At 39.3% G+C, this 19765-nt stretch overlaps 2 protein-coding genes and 2 long non-coding RNA genes across 6 annotated transcripts; 2 read left to right on the top strand and 2 right to left on the bottom strand.

The window, feature by feature from the left end:
* Positions 1-2442: 2442 nt before the first annotated feature.
* On the top strand, positions 2443-4366 carry LOC127530960 (E3 ubiquitin/ISG15 ligase TRIM25-like). Its single transcript, XM_051938966.1, has one exon. It carries the CDS (start codon positions 2443-2445, stop codon positions 3766-3768), a length of 1326 nt encoding a protein of 441 aa, XP_051794926.1. The 3' UTR covers positions 3769-4366.
* A 2588-nt stretch (positions 4367-6954) lies between these two features.
* On the bottom strand, positions 6955-8369 carry LOC110969732 (uncharacterized). Its single transcript, XR_002597003.2, has 4 exons — positions 8029-8369; positions 7809-7924; positions 7558-7680; positions 6955-7266 (listed from the first exon to the last, which is right to left on the bottom strand). It is a non-coding gene; the product is annotated as an uncharacterized LOC110969732 (long non-coding RNA).
* Positions 8370-13557: 5188 nt separating this feature from the next.
* LOC127530825 (uncharacterized) lies at positions 13558-19698 on the bottom strand. 3 transcript variants are annotated; one of them, XR_007937495.1, is made up of 4 exons: positions 19576-19698; positions 19192-19249; positions 18893-18987; positions 13558-14068 (listed from the first exon to the last, which is right to left on the bottom strand). It is a non-coding gene; the product is annotated as an uncharacterized LOC127530825 (long non-coding RNA). The 3 variants fall into 3 exon arrangements; XR_007937493.1 differs by lacking the exon at positions 13558-14068 and adding an exon at positions 17696-18648; XR_007937494.1 differs by lacking the exon at positions 13558-14068 and adding an exon at positions 18659-18769.
* LOC110969731 (tripartite motif-containing protein 16-like) lies at positions 14075-17421 on the top strand. The gene has a single exon (XM_022219881.2). The coding sequence runs from the start codon at positions 14912-14914 to the stop codon at positions 16661-16663; it is 1752 nt and encodes a 583-aa protein (XP_022075573.2). The 5' UTR covers positions 14075-14911; the 3' UTR covers positions 16664-17421.
* Positions 19699-19765: the final 67 nt, after the last annotated feature.

Raw genomic sequence — 19765 nt, 5'->3', positions numbered from 1 at the left:
CTTACCTTTTTGCTGTGGTTCTTTCATAATGAAAGCCACTTGTTAGCACTAAACTATAGTTAGCGTCTGGAGGCTGAACTTCAGTAAAGCTTGACTTGTCCATGTGTTTCTGAGGCACATAATGAGCAGCGTTTCCTTCCAAAGATAAACAGTCATCAATCTCTCCTCCCGACCTTAAAATAAAGAAGTCATCTTATTATCATCACTGTTAAACCTATCAGCCCCCTGTGTGTGGCATGTCTGTGTTAAAGATCTGCAGACCAGAGCTCTGCAGATTCAGGACAGCAGACCCAGGACGGTGCTGACTGGACTCCGTGAAACACGTGGGGAAGTTACTGAAATATGACTTTCTCCCCCCTCAATTTTTCCATTTGACGGAAATCCGTCGTGGTGATGGAAAACTTTAATCCCTGATCTAAAGTCTAAAAATGACAAAAGTTTTAAAAGGTAATGTTAACTTGTGATAAACCTGCTGCAAAAAGAACTTTTTGGGTCAATTTTATGCCTGCAATCAAATAAATCTATTTTTTCTGTTAGTTAATGATGTAACAATGGTGATAATAAGTGTTGTTGAAAAAAGAGAAAATGACTGCATGATAATGGGTGAAAAAACGGGGAAAGCTAAGTCAAGGGAGAGTCCTGGTGGTGAAAGAATGACAAACCCAACAAACATAAGAGTCCCAGCAGCAGAAAGAAATCGTTTCAGATCAGTCCTCTGATTTCCTCCCTCCCTGACAGGTTGGAGTTTAAAGAAAGATTATAAAAGAGCAGCCACTTATGTTCTCTACTGATGATGCACTACAGGCTCTATACAGTAAAATAAAACTGCTGATCTACTGGGATTTTCACTACAATCATCTCTAAGGTTTACAGAGAATGATCTGAAAAAGAGAAAATATCCACAGAGCTGCAGTGATGGGTTGATGATGCCTCATGGAGTGTCACTGTGTTGACTGTGTGTTGGTGAATACCTCAAGACTGACATCTGCTGGACTTAATAAATTATTGCAGGCAACATGGATAAAGACTGTGCCACTGAACAAGTTTCATTCCTTCTCACATATGGACACCAGGTTGTTAATTTTTTTTTTTTTAAAGTGTTGACTGAATGAAAGAAAAGTGTGTGTAATCCAATTATTATGAATATAACCAATGTAACATGACTGCCTCATGCAGTGTGTCAAAAGCAGAACTGACAAAAAATAGCAAGGGAATATAAGGGAAAATGTCAAATTAAAATGAAAGTTTTGTGAAACTCATCTGAAATTTGAGTGCTTGTGAACATGTTATTGAAAGGACAAGGCAGAGTTCATGCATTTTTGTTTAGAAACAGGAGTTGTTGCAGCATGTTAGGCCCAATGCAATTACGTCACACACAATCAGTTAACAGTGAACACACAATCACAGTTCAAGCTACTCCTCTTCCAATAATCTATAACACTGATGCTCATGCTCATTCAGTGCAGACATTCCAGTTCAGAGGAGAATGTTGTTTGGGAGGAAATTGGCACAAGAAAAGAATGTGGCACTCCTTCGTCAACCTGTCTGTAACAGCAGTTAGTCCCATTTAGTCTACAGGTTTCCTGATTCCTTCAACCCTTCACAGATGGGTGGCAGATGGGTGTAACCAACACGGTGTCAAGTGTGAGTGCTGTCAAACCAGATTCTGGGCATTAGTGATTGAACAGGAAGAATGAGAACTCAGTTTGCGTGTGGATCATTTATCAGCGTATTTCTGATGTAAGAAGTGAAACATTTTCACAGTCGCCGTCTCTGAGAGGTGAAATGGCGCAGCAAAGAATTCAGATGGACCAGGAGAAACTCAGCTGTTCGATCTGTTTGGATCTACTGAAGGATCCGGTGACTATTCCCTGTGGACACAACTACTGTATGAACTGTATTAAAGAGTGCTGGGATGGACAGTATCTGGGGCAAACTTACAGCTGTCCTCAGTGCAGACAGACATTCAGACCGAGGCCTGACCTGAAGAAAAACACCGTGTTGGCAGATTTAATAGAAGAGCTGAAGAAGACAAGACTTGAATCTGCTCCAGCTGAACTGTGCTATGCTGGACCTGGAGATGTGTCCTGTGATTTCTGCACTGGGAGAAAACTGAAAGCTGTCAAGTCCTGTCTGCAGTGTCTGGTCTCTTATTGTGACCAACACCTCCAGCCTCACTATCATGTTGCTGCATTAAAGAATCACAAGCTGGTGGACCCATCCAAGAAGCTTCAGGAGAACATCTGCTCTGGTCACAATGAGGTGATGAAGATTTTCTGCCGCACTGATCAGCAGTGTATCTGTTATCTGTGCTCCTTGGATGAACATAGAGGTCATGATACAGTTTCAGCTGCAGCAGAACGGAACGACAAGCAACGAGTTGTTGGGTTGAATCAAGAGAAGATCCATCAGAGAATCCAGGACAGAGAGAAAGATGTGAGGATGCTTCAGCAGGAGGTGAAGGTCATCAATCAGTCTGCTGACAAAGCTGTAGCCAACAGTGAGAAGATCTTCAAAGATCTCATCCATCTCATTGAGAAAAGAAACTCTGATGTGAAGCAGCAGATCAGATCCAAGCAGACAGATGAGGTGAGAAAAGTCAGAGATCTTGAGGAGAAGTTGAAGCAGGAGCTTGTTGAGTTGAGAAGGAGAAGCTCTGAGCTGGAGCAGCTCTCACAAACAGAAGACCACATCCAGTTTCTACACAATTATCGTCTGATGTCACATCTCAGTGAATCCACAAACCCAGCCAACATCTCCAGTGTTCACAGTCTGCAATACTTTGATGACGTTACAGTGGCTGTGTCAAAGACCACAGATAAACTACAGGATATTCTGAAAGAAGACTGGACCAAGACCTTACCAAGACCAGAGGATGATTCAGGAATCAAGACCCTATCACCCACAGAACCAAAGACCAGAGTAAAACTACAGGATATTCTGAAAGAAGACTGGTCCAAGACGTCACCAAGATCAGGGAATGTTTCAGGATTCAAGACCCTATCACCAGCAGAAACAAAGACCAGAGTAAAACTACAAGATGTTCTGAAAGAAGACTGGTGCAAGACGTCACCAAGATCAGGGAATGTTTCAGGATTCAAGACCCTATCACCAGCAGAACCAAAGACCAGAGTAAAACTACAAGATTTTCTGAAAGAAGATTGGACCAAGACCTCACCAAGATCAGGGAATGTTTCAGGATTCAAGACTCTGTCACCAGCAGAAACAAAGACCAGAGCAGAGTTCCTACAGTATTCACATCACCTCACACTGGATCCAAACACAGCAAACAGATGGTTATTATTGTCTGAGGGAAACAGGAAAGCAACAGTAGACTGGACTCCGAAACTAACATCTGATTATCATCCAGACAGATTCATGGAAAAGCAGCAGGTCCTGAGCAGAGAGAGTCTGACTGGACGTTGTTACTGGGAGGTTGAACAAAGAGGAGCTACAGCTTCAGTAGCAGTCACATACAAGGATATTAGCAGAACAGGACCAGAAAGTAAATTTGGGTACGACGACAGATCTTGGGCTTTAGAAAGTTCATCAAAATGCACTTTCATTCACAACAGCATCAAAACTCCCATCTCAGGTCCTCGGTCCTCCAGAATTGGAGTCTATCTGGATCACAGTGCAGGTATTCTGTCCTTCTACAGAGTCTCTGACACCATGACTTTGATCCACAGAGTCCAGACCACATTCACTCAGCCTCTCTATGCTGGATTTACAGTTCATGGACCTGTCGAACTTTGTAAGCTCAAGTAGACAGATGTTATAAAGGAGCCAACGAGTGAAAATCTGTTCGTGAAAATTGATTTTTGTCTCTGTGCTGTGGTGTTTCTGCTCCAAAAGTCCCAAATATCTGTTATTGAGTGTTGACTGGAGTGAATCTTTGACTTTCTGCACACATAAACTGAAAATGAAATTACGAGGACGGAGAATCAAACTTGCTCCATCATTTTCATTTGTGACTCTGAAAATACTCACAGTAAGAAGCTAAAATGTTGCTGGGCTTCTTTATTAAATGTACTAAAGTTATTGTACATGACTTGTGGGGAAATGAGCTTCTAATGTTGTGTTTGAAAATCCTGATTGTCAATGGAAAGGCTTGATCAGTACAAAAAAATGTAGATTCATGTAGTTGATGATTATTACTGTTTTCTTGAATGCTTCAGAATGTAGACCTGCACAATTATTATTATTCTACCAATAATCAATGAGGACAACACTGATTATCTTCTGATACAGTGGAGACAAACTAACTGAACAGACTGGTGGTGGATGAAATGAATGATAAAATATGTCAACATTTATTGGTTTGTTTAATGAACCAAGTTGATTTTTCCAGAAACAAATAATGTCTCATGAGTTTATCCTCGAAAATCAGGGTTTAGAAAGTGAAATTTTCTGAATGATTTGTGTATTTTGATGGTTTATGCATTGCAAACAATAAATACTAAAAAGCTTTTGGAAACAGGACATTTTCTTGTGTTTGAATGGCATGTAAACACAAAAAAGAGGACATTTTCCAATGATGAAACTATTATTTCAAATAAGTATCAACATTAGGTGTTGTCTAATGGTGGATCTGTTGTGGAAAGTTGGACATTTTCTCTGATTTAATGGTAAATCTAAACTGTAAAAATGACAAAAATGAAGAAAAGTAGTGTTAACTTGTGATTAACCTGCTGAAAAAGGAACTTTTTTGGGTAGTTTTACACCGACGAACAAAACAATTGAACTTTTCTGTTAGTTAATGATGTACCAATGTTGATAAGTCTTGTTGAAAAAAGGAAAATCTCCTTCAATTAGAAACTGTTTTTTCAGAACAGTTTGCATATCTTCTACATTTCTGTACAAACACTGAGGTAATGTAAAAGAGAAAAGCACTTTTTCAAATCTCTAAGTTACTGTCAATGTAATGATTCATTACATTCAACCTGAGCATTAAGTGCCCTGTATATGATCACTGAGACGAGTGAAGCAGAGCTTGTCACACTTTCACCCTACTATTTCTAGCAGAAAGCACACAAAAACATTAATAAAAAAGTTATTTAAAGATGTAGTATATCTCAGATAGTAACTGTTGGAAGAACTACAGCCCCATTCACTTTGCAGAAGGTAAAATGATTATAAAGTTGTGTATTTGAGATCAACTTTTTTTTCTTTATTACATTTTTGAATATTATTTAAACGTGCAATTGGTTCAACGAAAATTTTCCTGCATTGGTTTCAGCTGCATGTGTCTAATAAACTGGACACTCATTGTATGGAGTGTTTTTGTTTGTAGGGTATATCACATTGATGTTTTTTTTTTTAAATAACCCAACAAATGAGATACCAAATGCTACAAGGAACCGTTGCAATGTTATAATATGCTGTTGGCTAAACACAGATCTGTACATTATCCGTGTGGTTTTACTGCAGGTCTTGTACTTGGATGCTGCAACAAATAACAGAGCAAAAACTGCATTCTCATTCTTCATCACATCGGTCCAGCTTCATGGCTTACCGTCAAGGTATTCTGACCTGATTAAAATTATCTAGTTATATGAAGTTTGATTTAATCTGTATAAGTTGCATTAATTATTACTGATATAACTTTATTTATTTTGGTTACAGGGTTAGGGCAGATCAGGGAGTAGAAAACCTGGATATTGCACATTTCATGTTTGCCACACGAGGAACAGGAAGATCGAGCTTCATCTCTGGAAAGAGCGTCCATAATCAGAGGTTAGTTTTTTTGTATTTTGGTTATGTTATTAATTTACTTTTTGGCTGCAACAATATGTTGTCCTAGCAGCTTGATATTAGTTTAGAAGACATACATTAGAGTTTTAATCCAAAACAATGTATTTAAAATGGTATTACAGAATAGAGCGACTGTGGCGGGATGTCCGGGTTGCAGTCACTAGCAAGTACCATGACATTCTTCACTCTCTGGAAGAGGATGGTCTACTTGACATATCTGATGCCACTCTTCTCTTTGGTGTGCACTACGTCTTTGTCCCTCGACTCCGGGCAGATCTTGATACCTTTATTGAAGGATGGAATAATCATTCTCTGCGGACAGAGGGAGGTCTCACCCCTGAACAGCTGAGGTTCATGGGACGTCTACAAGATCTGGACGAGGGGGAGAGACTCGAGGTACAATGTAAAAACAAGTGGAACATGTATTTTAAAAAGTTGATTGTAAGACTGAGCAGTACGTATCTGCTACGCATTCTGATAGATTAGACTATTACAGACTGTAGTTTACAAAGCCCACACATTTTCATAAAATGAAGAGTACTGTACTGTTTATAAGGCCTGAATCAGGAAATATGTCATGATTTGTGGGATGATCCTGATTTTTTTTTTCGTTTCTACTACTTCTAATGAAGTAATTTCTATGCTGATGAATAAAAATAAAGCATCAGTTTTTGTAATGTTGTGTTTATTATTAAAAAACTCACACAAATACCAAAACTGTATTTCAACAAGTATCCATTCCTGACTGATATGTTCTGAATTCAAAGGACCTTCAGGACCCAGGCGTTGACTGGGAGAGTGCTGTGCTGCAGGAAGACTCTCATGGCACAGTTGTGGTTCCTGAATTTGAGTGCCCACTGGATGATGAAGTCCTGGAAGAACTTCAGAGAACTATCAACCGTCTGGAACATTCAGAGTCACATGGTCGTGACTTATACATAAGGCTCTTGCAACAGGTGTCCAACCAATAGACATTTGGACAAGAACTTGAAAGTCAACAAATATTCCAGCGCAGTGACAAAATTATTGAAGCTTTTCTAACTAATGAAAGCAGGAGAACCCTGTATAAAGGGAATTTGTATGACTGAAGAGGAAGTCAAACACTGTGTGAGCTAACAGGAACAATTGTTTTGCTTTTTTCATTAGTGATGAACACATTCTATCAGTTAATGTTTAGAAATAGCTTCTCATTTTTGTTTCAGATTACCAGAGGGCTATTTCTGTTAAACTCTGTAGAAGCCACCGCCATATCTAACTGCTTCACTCATAAGTCTTCTGAATTCAGTGTAAGTGTTGAGATGCTGCACTGGAAAAGTTACTGTACGAGTGCATGCACTCACAGTTTGGTAACAAATGGAGTGATCTCCAAGTGGCTCCCTGCAGTCCTGGTCAAACATGAATGTTATTTTGAAATGTCTCTTTTCATCAGGGAGGATGGGAATGTGGGCTTACCCGGTCAACCACTGGAGCACATGCTGAACTCCAAGAGAGTGGGGCTCCTCAGCTGCAGCACTGTGATGTTTAAAATATAAGAAATAAAACATGTTACAAACAATTTGAACTTAAGGAATTTCAATTTAAATAATCATGTAGTAATCGTGTAATCATCTTATAGTTTGGCTTTTATCATCCTGGAAGAGACAACCCCATCATGATAAGTGAGCACTCAGAACTACTCTGTTTTGATTTGCTGTGACGCTTGCTTCTAATTGGACAAGTGGCATAACAGCATAACAGACCTACTGGATACCTCAGCTGTACTGATTACTAGTTACTTGCCTGCAGTACTGTCTAGCATAGTACCTGATATTTCAAGCTCCTGGCAAAAATCTTGCATGAAGTTTATAATCTTTCAGTTCTCTCCGGAGATGTCCCCTTTTCACTGAGCTGTGGTCGGCAGTTCATCATTATGAAATCAGCGTCTGTCTAAAAAGAATAAGTGAATATACAATTGGTGTTAAAATTCATATACATATACAAGAAAGAACAAAATCCAGAACAGGGCGATTGTCTGCCAGAACACGGTGAGTTAAACTGTTATGAATAATGCTTACTTTGATGATCTTCCCAGGAACAAAGAGTGTGTAAAGCTCCAGGGTTTGCAGCCATCTGACTGAGCAGACCATACAGTTCCATGGCCTTTCTCACTTGCTGAAGCATTGGAATCAGTCTTGTGGTCGAGTGCAAGACAATAGCACTATGAAAGAAAGAACACAAAAATCAAAAACTGGTTTAAAAATTAAAAATATTTAAATGACACTTGTTGTTTCTTACCGAATGATGTTTTGTTTATTATCCAGCTTGATCTGGCTTGTGTATCCACAGTTTATAACTTCATCAGCCAACAACATCAGAGACTGTGCATCAGCCACATGTTCAACCTGAAAGTGTTCACTGTTAAGCGAAAAATGTAGAAAGTGAAAGGTATGAATTAAAAAGCATAGTAGTGTGCTAGACATGGTGCTCACTCTGCTGATGAGTAGGGAAGATTCTTGGTCAGCTACATCCTCCTTCGATAAACAACTAAAATCCACCTCTCCTGTGCACAGGAAACGGTAGCACCACTCCTTAAGAAAAGCAGGAGCTGGGCCACCTTGGGCCAGGCTGACTGCAATTATTTCATCAACAGTTCTTTGTGAATACATGGATAAAAAAGGGTGTGTTTATTTTATTTTTTAATTATGTGTGTTACATATCGTGATATACAACAGTTGTTATTTGACCAACCTGAAGTTTTCATTATCAAGGTCTGTCAGAGAGTACCTGGGATTTTTACCCTGACTTCCAGGTCCTTCGAAGAATCTGTTTTCGATACCTGCTATCATATCTTAGGCACAAAAGCAAACCCCAGTTTAAGGTAATCTTCTGTTATTGATTAACATGAGGACAAAACAGGTCATGGAAAACTTACCTGTCACAAACTCTTTCTTCAGTGCTCCTGTATCAACGCCTGACTCGCCGATGTACACCACCTTGAGAGCACTGATGGGAGATGCAGTTTTTTTCCTCTGCCACTGGAGGATACCTATGTCTGGAAGGTTTTCTCTGTCCACACACAATTTAAATTCTGTTGTGGTGTCAACTTGTTGTTCAAGGAAGCGTAATACATCTTCCACGCTTTAGGAGGAGAATAGAAAGCTCATAAGCCCTTTACTGCCAAACATGGTAAACATTTGACCCATTTAACAAAGAAAGGGCAATCAAATGAAATGTGATAATAACTTACTGCAGCATGTGCTGAGATTCTAAAAACCTGCTAAAAGAACAAAGCAAAGCTTATTTTTAAAAAACAAACCTGTGTGGTGTGGATGCTGCTGTTTGAGAAGACAAACTGGGACAGCTATCTTCTGCTGCAGGCACTATCCATTCAGAGCTGTACATAAAATAAACTACTAAAAATCAAACACTATGTGTGCACCTTGGGGAGTTTAGATCAAAAATAAATTTGTCATAAAGAGAACAGGTAAAAAGAGATTACCTCTCCCCACATACACTAGCATGAACTGCAATCTCTTGTTCTGGAAAGTCTTTGTTGCAAATTGGACAAACCACCTGAAATTTGTTATAAAGTCACATGTTACAAGCAGCTAAGACTGGTTCAAAATGAACTTTGTGATTTTGGATTCCATTGATGTGCTGAGTTTACCTTGCAACTGCGTTCCACAATGCAAAGCTCAGACACTTCATAAACACTGTATGTTTTGTCATTTCCATCACAATGAAACAAAAACTAGTTTTTTCTCACCTCTTCATCACTCTCATCAGAAAGTGATTTTCCTTTGCATGTCTTAATGTGTATTGCAAGCATCTGCAGAGGCATCACTTCATTACACTGCTAACATGTCTTCTTTGGCATCTTTGAAAAGTGCTGCGAGTCAGGAGGCAGAGGAGAGGTGTCTAATGTCTCCTGTAGTGGCACTACGTAAAAAGTGGCTTTACCCCCTCCTGACTGAGCTCTCTGAGTTTTTACAGAATAACTCTCTGCTTCTGATGGAATTACAGTGAGCTTCCGTCGACCACTGCCACATTTATTGTAAGAAACACAAACATATTCTAATTAAAAACACACCTATTTATCGTCAACGAGCCATCTCTAATGCTTACAACTAAATGCCTGTGCAGCATTAGCCCTTATGTACAACTAAAATAAATTACAACTACAGGAGTGGGATGTGATACAAAAATACACAATCCTGGCCTTACAAACCTGTTGCTTTATGCAAGAGCCATCCCCCATTTTTGGGAATGTTTCAGCCAGGACCTTTGAAATCTGACAACAAAGAAAAGAAAGAGAGAAATAAAACACTACAATATAGACATTAAGATGTAATTTGGGTTAAAAGTGTTGCCCAATGACCGCCTTAAACACGGAAAGTCAAAACTATGAACTGACTACCTCTGCATGGTCACTGTGGTCAGGCAGCGACACCGTTTGTCTTCCCATGCCAGCTTGAAGGAGTTCAAGCTCCTCAACTGGCAAAGGTGTGTAGGGTGTGTTTTTTGGAAGCAGATAAAAATTGAGAGTGATGGTCTTGCTGGTTGTCCTGGAAAGCTGCTTGGTGGAAGTTAAACACCTCTTTTTACCTCAACTAAAGTTTGATCTGAAGTATCCTGGAAAAGATCTGTACAGGACATATATATGTATGCATTTATAAATAATATAAATAGTCACATATTAGATAAAATTTGATTTTTTTTCAGACTCTCTCAGTTCTGATTATATATGAATTTAAATGTCTCTGTTAAACACATCCACAAACCAAATGAGAACATCAAATTCACAATATTACGAATAAAAACATATGATTGAGTAAACATGCACAAACGTTGCCATCTCTTGCTGTACAGTTACATTTCTAGGCTCTGGCTGTCTGGTCTCTGTAGGGCTTGGTGAACTAGTTGTGGCCATGGTGTTAACCAACAAAGTTATTAGATTTCTGGCTGCTAACTCAACCGCACTTTGACCCTAAATCAATACCAAATGTAAAGTTAATATGTTCTGTCAAAACACAAAGTATTTAACACTTTGAAATCAAACACTAATGTCCAACAAAGTTTTCATTAGCTATTAGGTTAGCTTTAGCTCTACAGCTTTGACTCCTGCTAGTAAATCAGCTTTAATCTGAAAGGTTGGTTAATAGAAAGTTTAATCAAAAGCACAGCTAATAAAAAAACAAAAAACACAAAAATCTTAACTAACCTGACATGGTGGCGGAGTATTTGGGTTGTCATTATTTGGATCTGTCATGTTGTTTAGCTAGCACATCTGCTAAATCCCTCGTTTTGTTGCGGAAGCAGGACTGACTTTCTGCAAAACCGTACCAAAACATAACACCTGTACTTTAACACACTAAATAAAATAGTGCTTTATTTAATGTAATTCAATCATAAAACAATACTCGCCGAAAATCTGTCATAGTCCAGCGTATATCGCAAAGCTCCAGTTGATTTTGCGATATTAACAGCGTTTCCGAGAGGCGGCCGAAACAAGGACCCGACTGGATAGAATCAGAAGTCTGTGATTGGCTGGTTTTGCGGCACATTTGTAACGCCGTGCGGAGTCGAGCGAGCGTGAAGGCAGAGTTGAGCGTGTGCAGAGAGTCGCGAGAGAGACGTAGCGAGGACGTAGAGCGGAGATCTGCAGGAGAGCAGAGTGAAAAACCGAGTGAAAAACACTAAGATTGTGTGTGTATGTGGATAGTTGCAAATATAAAAATATATTTTTTGAGCATAGAATAGATTTTTGTTTGCTCAGATTAAGTTTTTCTTTGCTCAAAATTTTTTTCTGTGCTCAAAATTTCACACTGTGCGCTCAGGATTGTGACACAAATATAATTCGTTATGAGGTGGGCTATAGACCTTTTCGCAGTGACGTCAGAGTCTGGGACACGTGACCATACCTTCCTTAGCAACACACGCCGCCATTTTAAGAGGGGGCAACAAAGTCATTAGCAACCGCGATTTGACCGCCGAAACCGCGCAGTTTTGACCCGGAGAAAAATGTCTGCTGATTATTTCGGAAATCTTGAGCCAAAAGCCAAGCTACGGTATCAAGAAAAATTAGAACTGGTTGGTTTGCAGTCATGTCCGTACCAAATTCCTCTGGTTTCATGGGAAAACGACCCTACTACGTGTCCAGATCTTCAATGACACTCCATTTACGAGTACCTTATCAATAGCCCAGGCATCCACACAATGGAGAAGATGAAGACTTATAAAAGCCTGGACTCATACGTTTTCTTTGAGGTATGCTTATATTTATATGTTTTTGTGCATACAGGTCAATGTCAGAATGATAAATGCCTTGTAAGATACAGCTACACCAGCTCCGCTATGCTAAGCAAATGTTAAGCTAACGGGGTGACCCATTACACCTTTTAATTTCAAGTGGAAGTAGTTTATGTATATTAGTTAGATGTGCATTATCAAAACTAAGAGTCAGATACCTGTAAATGAGCTCTACCCACCCTAGGCCCAAGGGTATGAGGTGCTAACAATAATGAGGACAATGCTGCTGATTACAGCATAGTAGTTAGCAGAACGAAAGGGAGGAGAGAAGGGAGACTTGTTTGTTCAGTATTGAGTTTAGGAGTGTTTAAAAATAGCAGTGTGAGTAGAAAGACCCCTGACTTTTTGTGGGAAGCACAGCTAGCACTAGCCTAAGCTAAGTAGCTAGCCCTCAACATTTCAGATAATTATAGACATCATAAGCTGCAGTCAATTCCAGCCATTTTCAGTACAAAAAATCGCTAATATTCTATTTTTAAATAAAAATATGACGAGAAATACAGGGAATATTGGACGCGCATCGCGAGGTGCATTTCCTTGAAAACGACCTATTCGTGGAGTATATACCGACTTCAAGACATGTTTTGGACAAAATATGTTACTGGCTTGTTTCGTCTGGATGTCCAAGGTTGGATTATGGCCGTTTTTTGTGGAATATTTTCATCTGTGTGTAATAATGAACCCGGAAATGTGAGTCGCGCTGTGTACGTTGAAGCCGTGAATAGAGAACGGATGGATGAATATTCGTTGTTTTTCAGACAAATGTGGTTATATTACCCGCTGTGGTAATCACATCTGAAAGTGGTTTATACCGGCGGATTCATGAGAATCTAAGCTTTCCATCGGCGTATAGTGTTTGTATAATCGCGTTTGCAGTTTTCAGACATTTAGCAAATTGCTTATGCAGATCTCAAAGTGTACCGCGGGCGGGACACTGAAGCGCAAGTGGTTGCTTATTAATTAATAATTTCAGAAAATCAGTTAAGGGGTAATAATTTCATGAAACACAACATACCATTGACGAAATGCTGACTGCAAACATAGGACCATTTTGACTGTGGGCTCCATGTGGTCCCATTATTGTTAATCCGCCTCAATGCTGTGAGCCATAAAGTCCTTTTCTGGCCCTTTTCAGTCGGAATCCTGTAAAAGGAAATGTTCTTGTTGCTCCATGACTGAGAACTACAGCCAAAAACAGCGCAGGTTTTGGGCATATCTGCTTTTGGTCATTCAAATTGGGAGGGAAACGTGGGAAAGTAATGGTCGTCAAGGCAAAGCATACCCCTCTTAAAATGGCGGAATCGCGTTGCTAGGGCCGGTGACCGGCGGTGACGTTCGATGATGACTCCTATCTGGAGTCAAACCCTAAGGCTTCATGTTGCATTCAAAAGCACTCGGACATCGAAGTTTCGCTCGTTATTCATCCTCTCTGGACTTCAACTCAATTCAGTTCGATTCAATATCTTTATTGTTGTTGCGACCAGTGCAACAAAATTAAGTACAATCTTAAAAGAAAACAGTGCAAGTTAAAATATAATATAAAAACGGTAACAAATATCACACACCATAAAATATGTACGAAAAGAAACACATCTCAGACACAACCAACCAGACATCTACATTCAACAGATACTCCACAATCCCTAATAGTGCAGTGGTATATGCATATTCACGATGAGAATTTACACACATTTCTTGGCAGTGTATAAAGCACTGATAATCACTGGGAAGAAACTGTTTTTCAGTCTGTCTTTGCCCTCAAACACCTGTATCTTCTGCCTGATGGCAGCAGTTCAAACAGATAGTGGCCCAGGTAAGTTAAGTCCTTGAAGATACTCCTTGTTTTCTTGAGGCGGTGGGAACTGTGAAGTTCTTCCAAAATGACTTTGGCTCTTTCCAACCGGCCACAACCCTTCATATAAATATTTTTGAATTAGACTATTCAGAATTGGGGTGGTAGCCGGGGTGGAAAGGAATCTTCTAGGGGTGGCAGTTACCTCACGATGCCAAACCAGTTGATCCACCCCTGTGTGTAAAGGAGAAAAGTTCCTATTATTTAACAGTAAATCTGTCTATCTGCTCACTGGGAAACGTGAGAAGAACCAATCCCTTAAAGTATTTAGTACCAAGTGTGCTTTAAGAGAAAATGACTGCATGACAAAGGACTGGAAATGTAAATAAACAGTGAAAACTGAGCCAAGGGAGACTCCTGGTGGTGAAAGAATGACAAACCCAACAAACATCAGTCCCAGTAGCAGAAAGAAATAGTTTGAAATGAGTCCTTTGATTTCCTCCCTCCCGGACCAGCTTCGTTGCTGACAGATTGGAGTTTAAAGAAAGATTGTAAAAGGAAGCTCCAGCCACTTATGTGGATGTTCTCTACTGATGATGCACAACAGGCTCTATACAGTAAAATAAACTGCTATACTTTAAGTATGTCAGACTGCTAAACATGGATTGTGATGTTCTAAACTCTGGAGGGTATAAATGAAGACATAAAGCAGCATAAGCTGAGGTTGTACTCTGTGAGCAGGATGTACTTTTAGGTTGAATTCATCCAATCTGGTGTCACAAACTCTTTCAATAGTGGCTACAGAAACACCAAGCTGATACAGAATCTCCTCTTCCTGGGTTGGACTGAAACGTGAAAACTCCTCCTCCTCTTCCTGCTTTCAAGAACAACCAATCACATTCAGTTCATGTGTTTCCTGCAACCCTTCACAGATCTACAAGTCCACATATAGGTGTAACCAACATGTTGTGAAGTGCAAGTCATACCAGAGAGTGAATGTGAAGAGTTAGAGATCAGTTTTTTTGTCTCATGTGAGAAAGTGAAACTATCTGACATTCAGCGTCTCTGAGAGGTGAAATGGCGCAGCAAGGAATTCAGATGGACCAGGAGAAAATCTGCTGTTCAATCTGTTTGGATCTACTGAAGGATCCGGTGACTATTCCCTGTGAACACAGCTACTGTATGAACTGTATTGAAGACTGCTGGGATGGAGAGAATCAGAACCATATCTACAGCTGTCCTCAGTGCAGACAGACATTCAGACCGAGACCTGATCTGAAGAAAAACACCGTTTTAGCAGATTTAGTGGAGGAAGTGAAGAAGACCAGACTTGAATCTTCTCCAGCTGATCTCTGCTATGCTGGACCTGGAGATGTGTCCTGTGATTTCTGCACTGGGAGAAAACTGAAAGCTGTCAAGTCCTGTCTGCAGTGTCTGGTCTCTTACTGTGACCAACACCTCCAGCCTCACTATCATGTTGCTGCATTAAAGAATCACAAGCTGGTGGACCCGTCCAAGAAGCTTCAGGAGAACATCTGCTCTGCTCACAATGAGGTGATGAAGATTTTCTGTCGCACTGATCAGCAGTGTATCTGTTATCTGTGCTCCTTGGATGAACATAAAGGCCACCACACAGTTTCAGCTGAAACAGAAAGGAACGACAAGCAACGAGTTGTTGGGTTGAATCAAGAGAAGATCCAGCAGAGAATCCAGGACAGAGAGAAAGATGTGAGGATGCTTCAGCAGCAGGTGGAGGTCATCAATCAGTCTGCTGACAAAGCTGTAACCAACAGTGAGGAGACCTTCAAAGATCTCATCTGTCTCATTGAGAAAAGAATCTGTGATGTGAAGCAGCAGATCAGATCCAAGCAGACAGATGAGGTGAGAAAAGTCAGAGATCTTGAGGAGAAGTTGAAGCAGGAGCTTGTTGAGTTTAGAAGGATCAGCTCTGAGCTGGAGCAGCTCTCACAAACAGAAGACCACATCCAGTTTCTACATGATTATCCTTTCATGTCACATCTCAGTGAATCCACAAACCCAGCCAACATCTCCAGTGTTCACCGTCTGCAATACTTTGATGACATTACAGTGGCTGTGTCAAAGACCACAGATAAACTCGAGGATATTCTGAAAGAAGACTGGACCAAGACCTCACCAAGAGCAGAGGATGATTCAGGATTCAAGATTCAGTCACAGATATTACAGGATCTTTCAAGATTAAGAACTGAATTAAGGAACGTAATGGATGTTAGCCTATTGAAGACCCTGTCACCAGCAGAACCAAAGACCAGAGCTGAGTTCTTACAGTATTCACGTCACCTCACATTGGATCCAAACACAGCATTCACACTGTTGTTATTGTCTAAAAGGAACAGGAAAGCAACATTAAATCGACCGTTTCAGTCATATGATCATCATCCAGACAGATTCATGGACCAGCTGCAGGTCCTGAGCAGAGAGAGTCTGACTGGACGTTGTTACTGGGAAGTTGAACAAAGAGGAACTGCAACTACAGTAGCAGTCACATACAAGGATATTAGCAGAACAAGACGAGAAAGTGCATTCGGGTATAATGACAGATCTTGGGCTTTAGATAATTCTGCTCAGTTCATTAATGCTAAATTCATTCACAACAGCATCATCACTCCCATCTCAGGTCCTCCGTCCTCCAGAATTGGAGTCTATCTGGATCACAGTGCAGGTATTCTGTCCTTCTACAGAGTCTCTGACACCATGACTTTGATCCACAGAGTCCAGACCACATTCACTCAGCCTCTCTACGCTGGATTTACAGTTTTTGGGTCTGTTGAACTGTGTGAGCTCAAGTAGACAGATGTTATAAAGGAGCCAAAGAGTTAAAATCTGTTCGTGTGAACTGATCTTTGTCTCTGTGCTGTGGTGTTTTGCCTCCAAAAGTCTTAAATATTTGTTATTGAGTGTTGACTGGAGGGAATCTTTGACTTTCTGCACACATAAAAACCATTTTAATCAAAGCAGATGTTGACCTCAAAGTGTGCAGCTGCATCAAGTAGAATGAAAGTACGAGGACGGAGAATCAAACTTGCTCCATCATTTTCATTTGTGACTCTGAAAACACTAACAGTCAGAAGGTAAAATGTTGCTGGGCTTCATTAAATGTGCTAAAGTTATTGTACATGACTTGTGGGGAAATGAGCTTCTAATACTGTTGTGTTTGAAAATCCTGATTGCCAATGGGAATGTTTGTTCAGTACAAAAAAATGTAGAGTTGATGATTTTAACTTTGTTTTCTAAAATGCTTAAGAATGTAGACCTGTATTATTATTATGACTCTACCAATAATCAATAAGGACAACACTGATTATCTTCTCATACAGTGGAGACAAACTAACTGAACAGACTGGTGGTGGATGAAATGAATAAAAAAAAGTCAACATTTATTGATTTGATCAATGAAGTTGATTTTTTCCTGAAACAAATAATGTCTCATGAGTTTATCCTCGAAAATCAGTGTTTAGAAAGTGACATTTTCTGAATGATTTCTGTGTTATGATGGTTTATGTATTGTAAACAAAAAAAATATTAAAACAGTGTTTTGAGAAACAGGACCTTTTTTTGTATATAAATGTGTACAAACGGGAAAAAAAGACATTTTTCTCAGATTTTTCAGGTAAATCTATAATTTCAATTAAAAATCAGCAATTGCTTTCATGTAATGGGGGATCTGTTGTGGAATAGTGGACATTTTCTCTTATTTAATGGTAAATCTAAAGTGTAAAAACTTAACTGTAATGCTCTCTCGTCATCAACTTGCTGTATAAAGGACTTACTTGTTTAATTTTACAGTTACAATCCAAAAAATCTAACATTTCTGTTAGTCAACGCTGTATTAATGGTGATAAGTCTTGTTGAACAAAGAAAAGTCTCCTACAATTAAAAAGTATGTTTTAAAATATAATTGCATATATTCTACATTTGTATAAAAACACTGAACTAAAGTCTAACAGAAATGCACTTTTTCAAATCTCTAAGGTATTGTCAGTTTGCTGATTCCTTACATTCAATCTGAACGTCACAAAGAAACATCATCAGAAACACAAAAACAAAGAAAACAAATGTGAGAACAACAAATTCTGTACACTTGCTGTTCTAAATATATTGTTAATCCACTGATATTTGTTGGGATGTAGAAGTGTGTAAAGGAGAAGAAATGTCTGTTAAACTCCTGATACAATTCTACAAGAGGTGAGGACAGAACAAATGACAGAAATTAAACAGGTCAGATCCAGAAATCACCACAATACCAGAAACACAGAAAAGCACAGGAGAAAAATCTTATAAATGAGTGAATTTCAGGGGCGATTCTAAGATCAGAGGTTTAGGGGTGCTGAGCACCCAGAGGTGCACAGACAGGCAAGATAAATTTCTTCATTGTTTTGTACATTTTAATGCAGTTTCAATCCCACATTTGTGAAAGAAAAGCATAACACTTTTTGAAAAAGTCTGTGACTAAACCATCCAATCTGATAAAGTTTATTTAAATGCTGAATCACCGCAAAGGAGGAATACACTGGAATCTTAAAAGAAACATATTGTAGTCCTAATTTCTGGGAAGAGACGACTCATTTAGATACAGCAGCTCCTCAACATACACATAAACAGCATGTATGTTTCTGGAGTAAACCAACCCCCTATACCAAGCACCAAAAAATAAATAAATTTAAAAAAAATGGACCTCGGACTTATTTTTTGACTTTTATTTGAAATGTGATGCACAGCATTTCTTTCCCTGGTCTGCACGCACTCATCTCCCAGAGTCTCTCCTTGTTCTCTTCCTTTTATAGTGAAATTAAACAAATAGAAAAACAAATAGATAATTAGGAAAATGTAATGAAGAAGTTCTGTTTAGAATGAAGTCCACTGATATCTGTTAAGTGTGCTTCTGGAAAGCATTTACTGTGGGGAGAACACATAACTTCCATGACATATATGTAAAATTATATTGTGAATGGAATGTTCTTCTTTGTTATCTTAACAGTTACTGTTTTGCTTGTCACTATTCTCTGTTTGTTTTCTTACCTGGTTCTTCCTGACTTTGCACTCTCTCCTCTCCTTCCCCTTTTTCATCTCTCCCTCTTTGGACTGACAATCATACACAAATAGATTGTATTCAGCTAGAGGAAAAATTATATAAATATGAAAAAATACCAATAAGAATACAAATAAATAACGTCCTCTCTCTCTCTTTGTAATGTCAATGTAAAGGCAAAGAACCAAACAATGTGTTTTATATCTGATAACAGATATAAACACTGATACATTGATCCAACTTACAACATTACTCTTGATAGATAAACCATTTCATCTTACACTCTTACCTGAACCTGGCTCTTTTCTTCGAAAAAACAATCTTATGTCCATGATGAGGCTGTCTGTCTGCACACACACACACAATAGGAGTTATAATGTTAATGGGCATCCGGTCAGTTAGCTAGTCAGTAGCACCTTGGCTTTAATATTAACACATGCACTGACACAACAGCTAGCTTCTCTCAGTCCAATTCAAACAGACACTGACCACCTGTAACGTTTGCTAGCTAGAAAAAACGTCTGCTAACTCCTACCTCACAACATAAACAGTAACCTTTGATTAAATGCAGCAAAAATGAGGACTGGTAATGATAATAATGTGTTGGTACTGACTCAGTACTACTGAGTGGTAGAAGTTCAAACCAGGTACTCACACCACTACGGCACATTACCTTCTGTGGGGCAGCGCTTAGCTCTGCAGGTAGAGGCTCAGAGCCCGAGTTGGGAAAGTTGAGCAGGATCAAACCATTTTGAGGCAAGATGGGGGGAGGGGGGTGCTGTATTTTTGTTGTTAAAACATAACGTATCTACCAAGTACTGTATGATTTTTTACACTTTTCTGGTTTGTTAAAAAAAAGGACA

Source organism: Acanthochromis polyacanthus, chromosome 18, assembly GCF_021347895.1.
Source record: "Acanthochromis polyacanthus isolate Apoly-LR-REF ecotype Palm Island chromosome 18, KAUST_Apoly_ChrSc, whole genome shotgun sequence".
Classification (NCBI taxonomy): domain Eukaryota; kingdom Metazoa; phylum Chordata; class Actinopteri; family Pomacentridae; genus Acanthochromis; species Acanthochromis polyacanthus.
Note: the sequence above shows the minus strand (reverse complement) of the source record. Positions and strands in the feature narration are given on the sequence as shown.

Excerpts from the sequence above, each read along its gene's own strand:
- LOC127530960 (XM_051938966.1), top strand. The coding sequence starts at position 2,443 with ATGCTTCAGCAGGAGGTGAAGGTCATCAATCAGTCTGCTGACAAAGCT.
- LOC110969731 (XM_022219881.2), top strand. The coding sequence starts at position 14,912 with ATGGCGCAGCAAGGAATTCAGATGGACCAGGAGAAAATCTGCTGTTCA.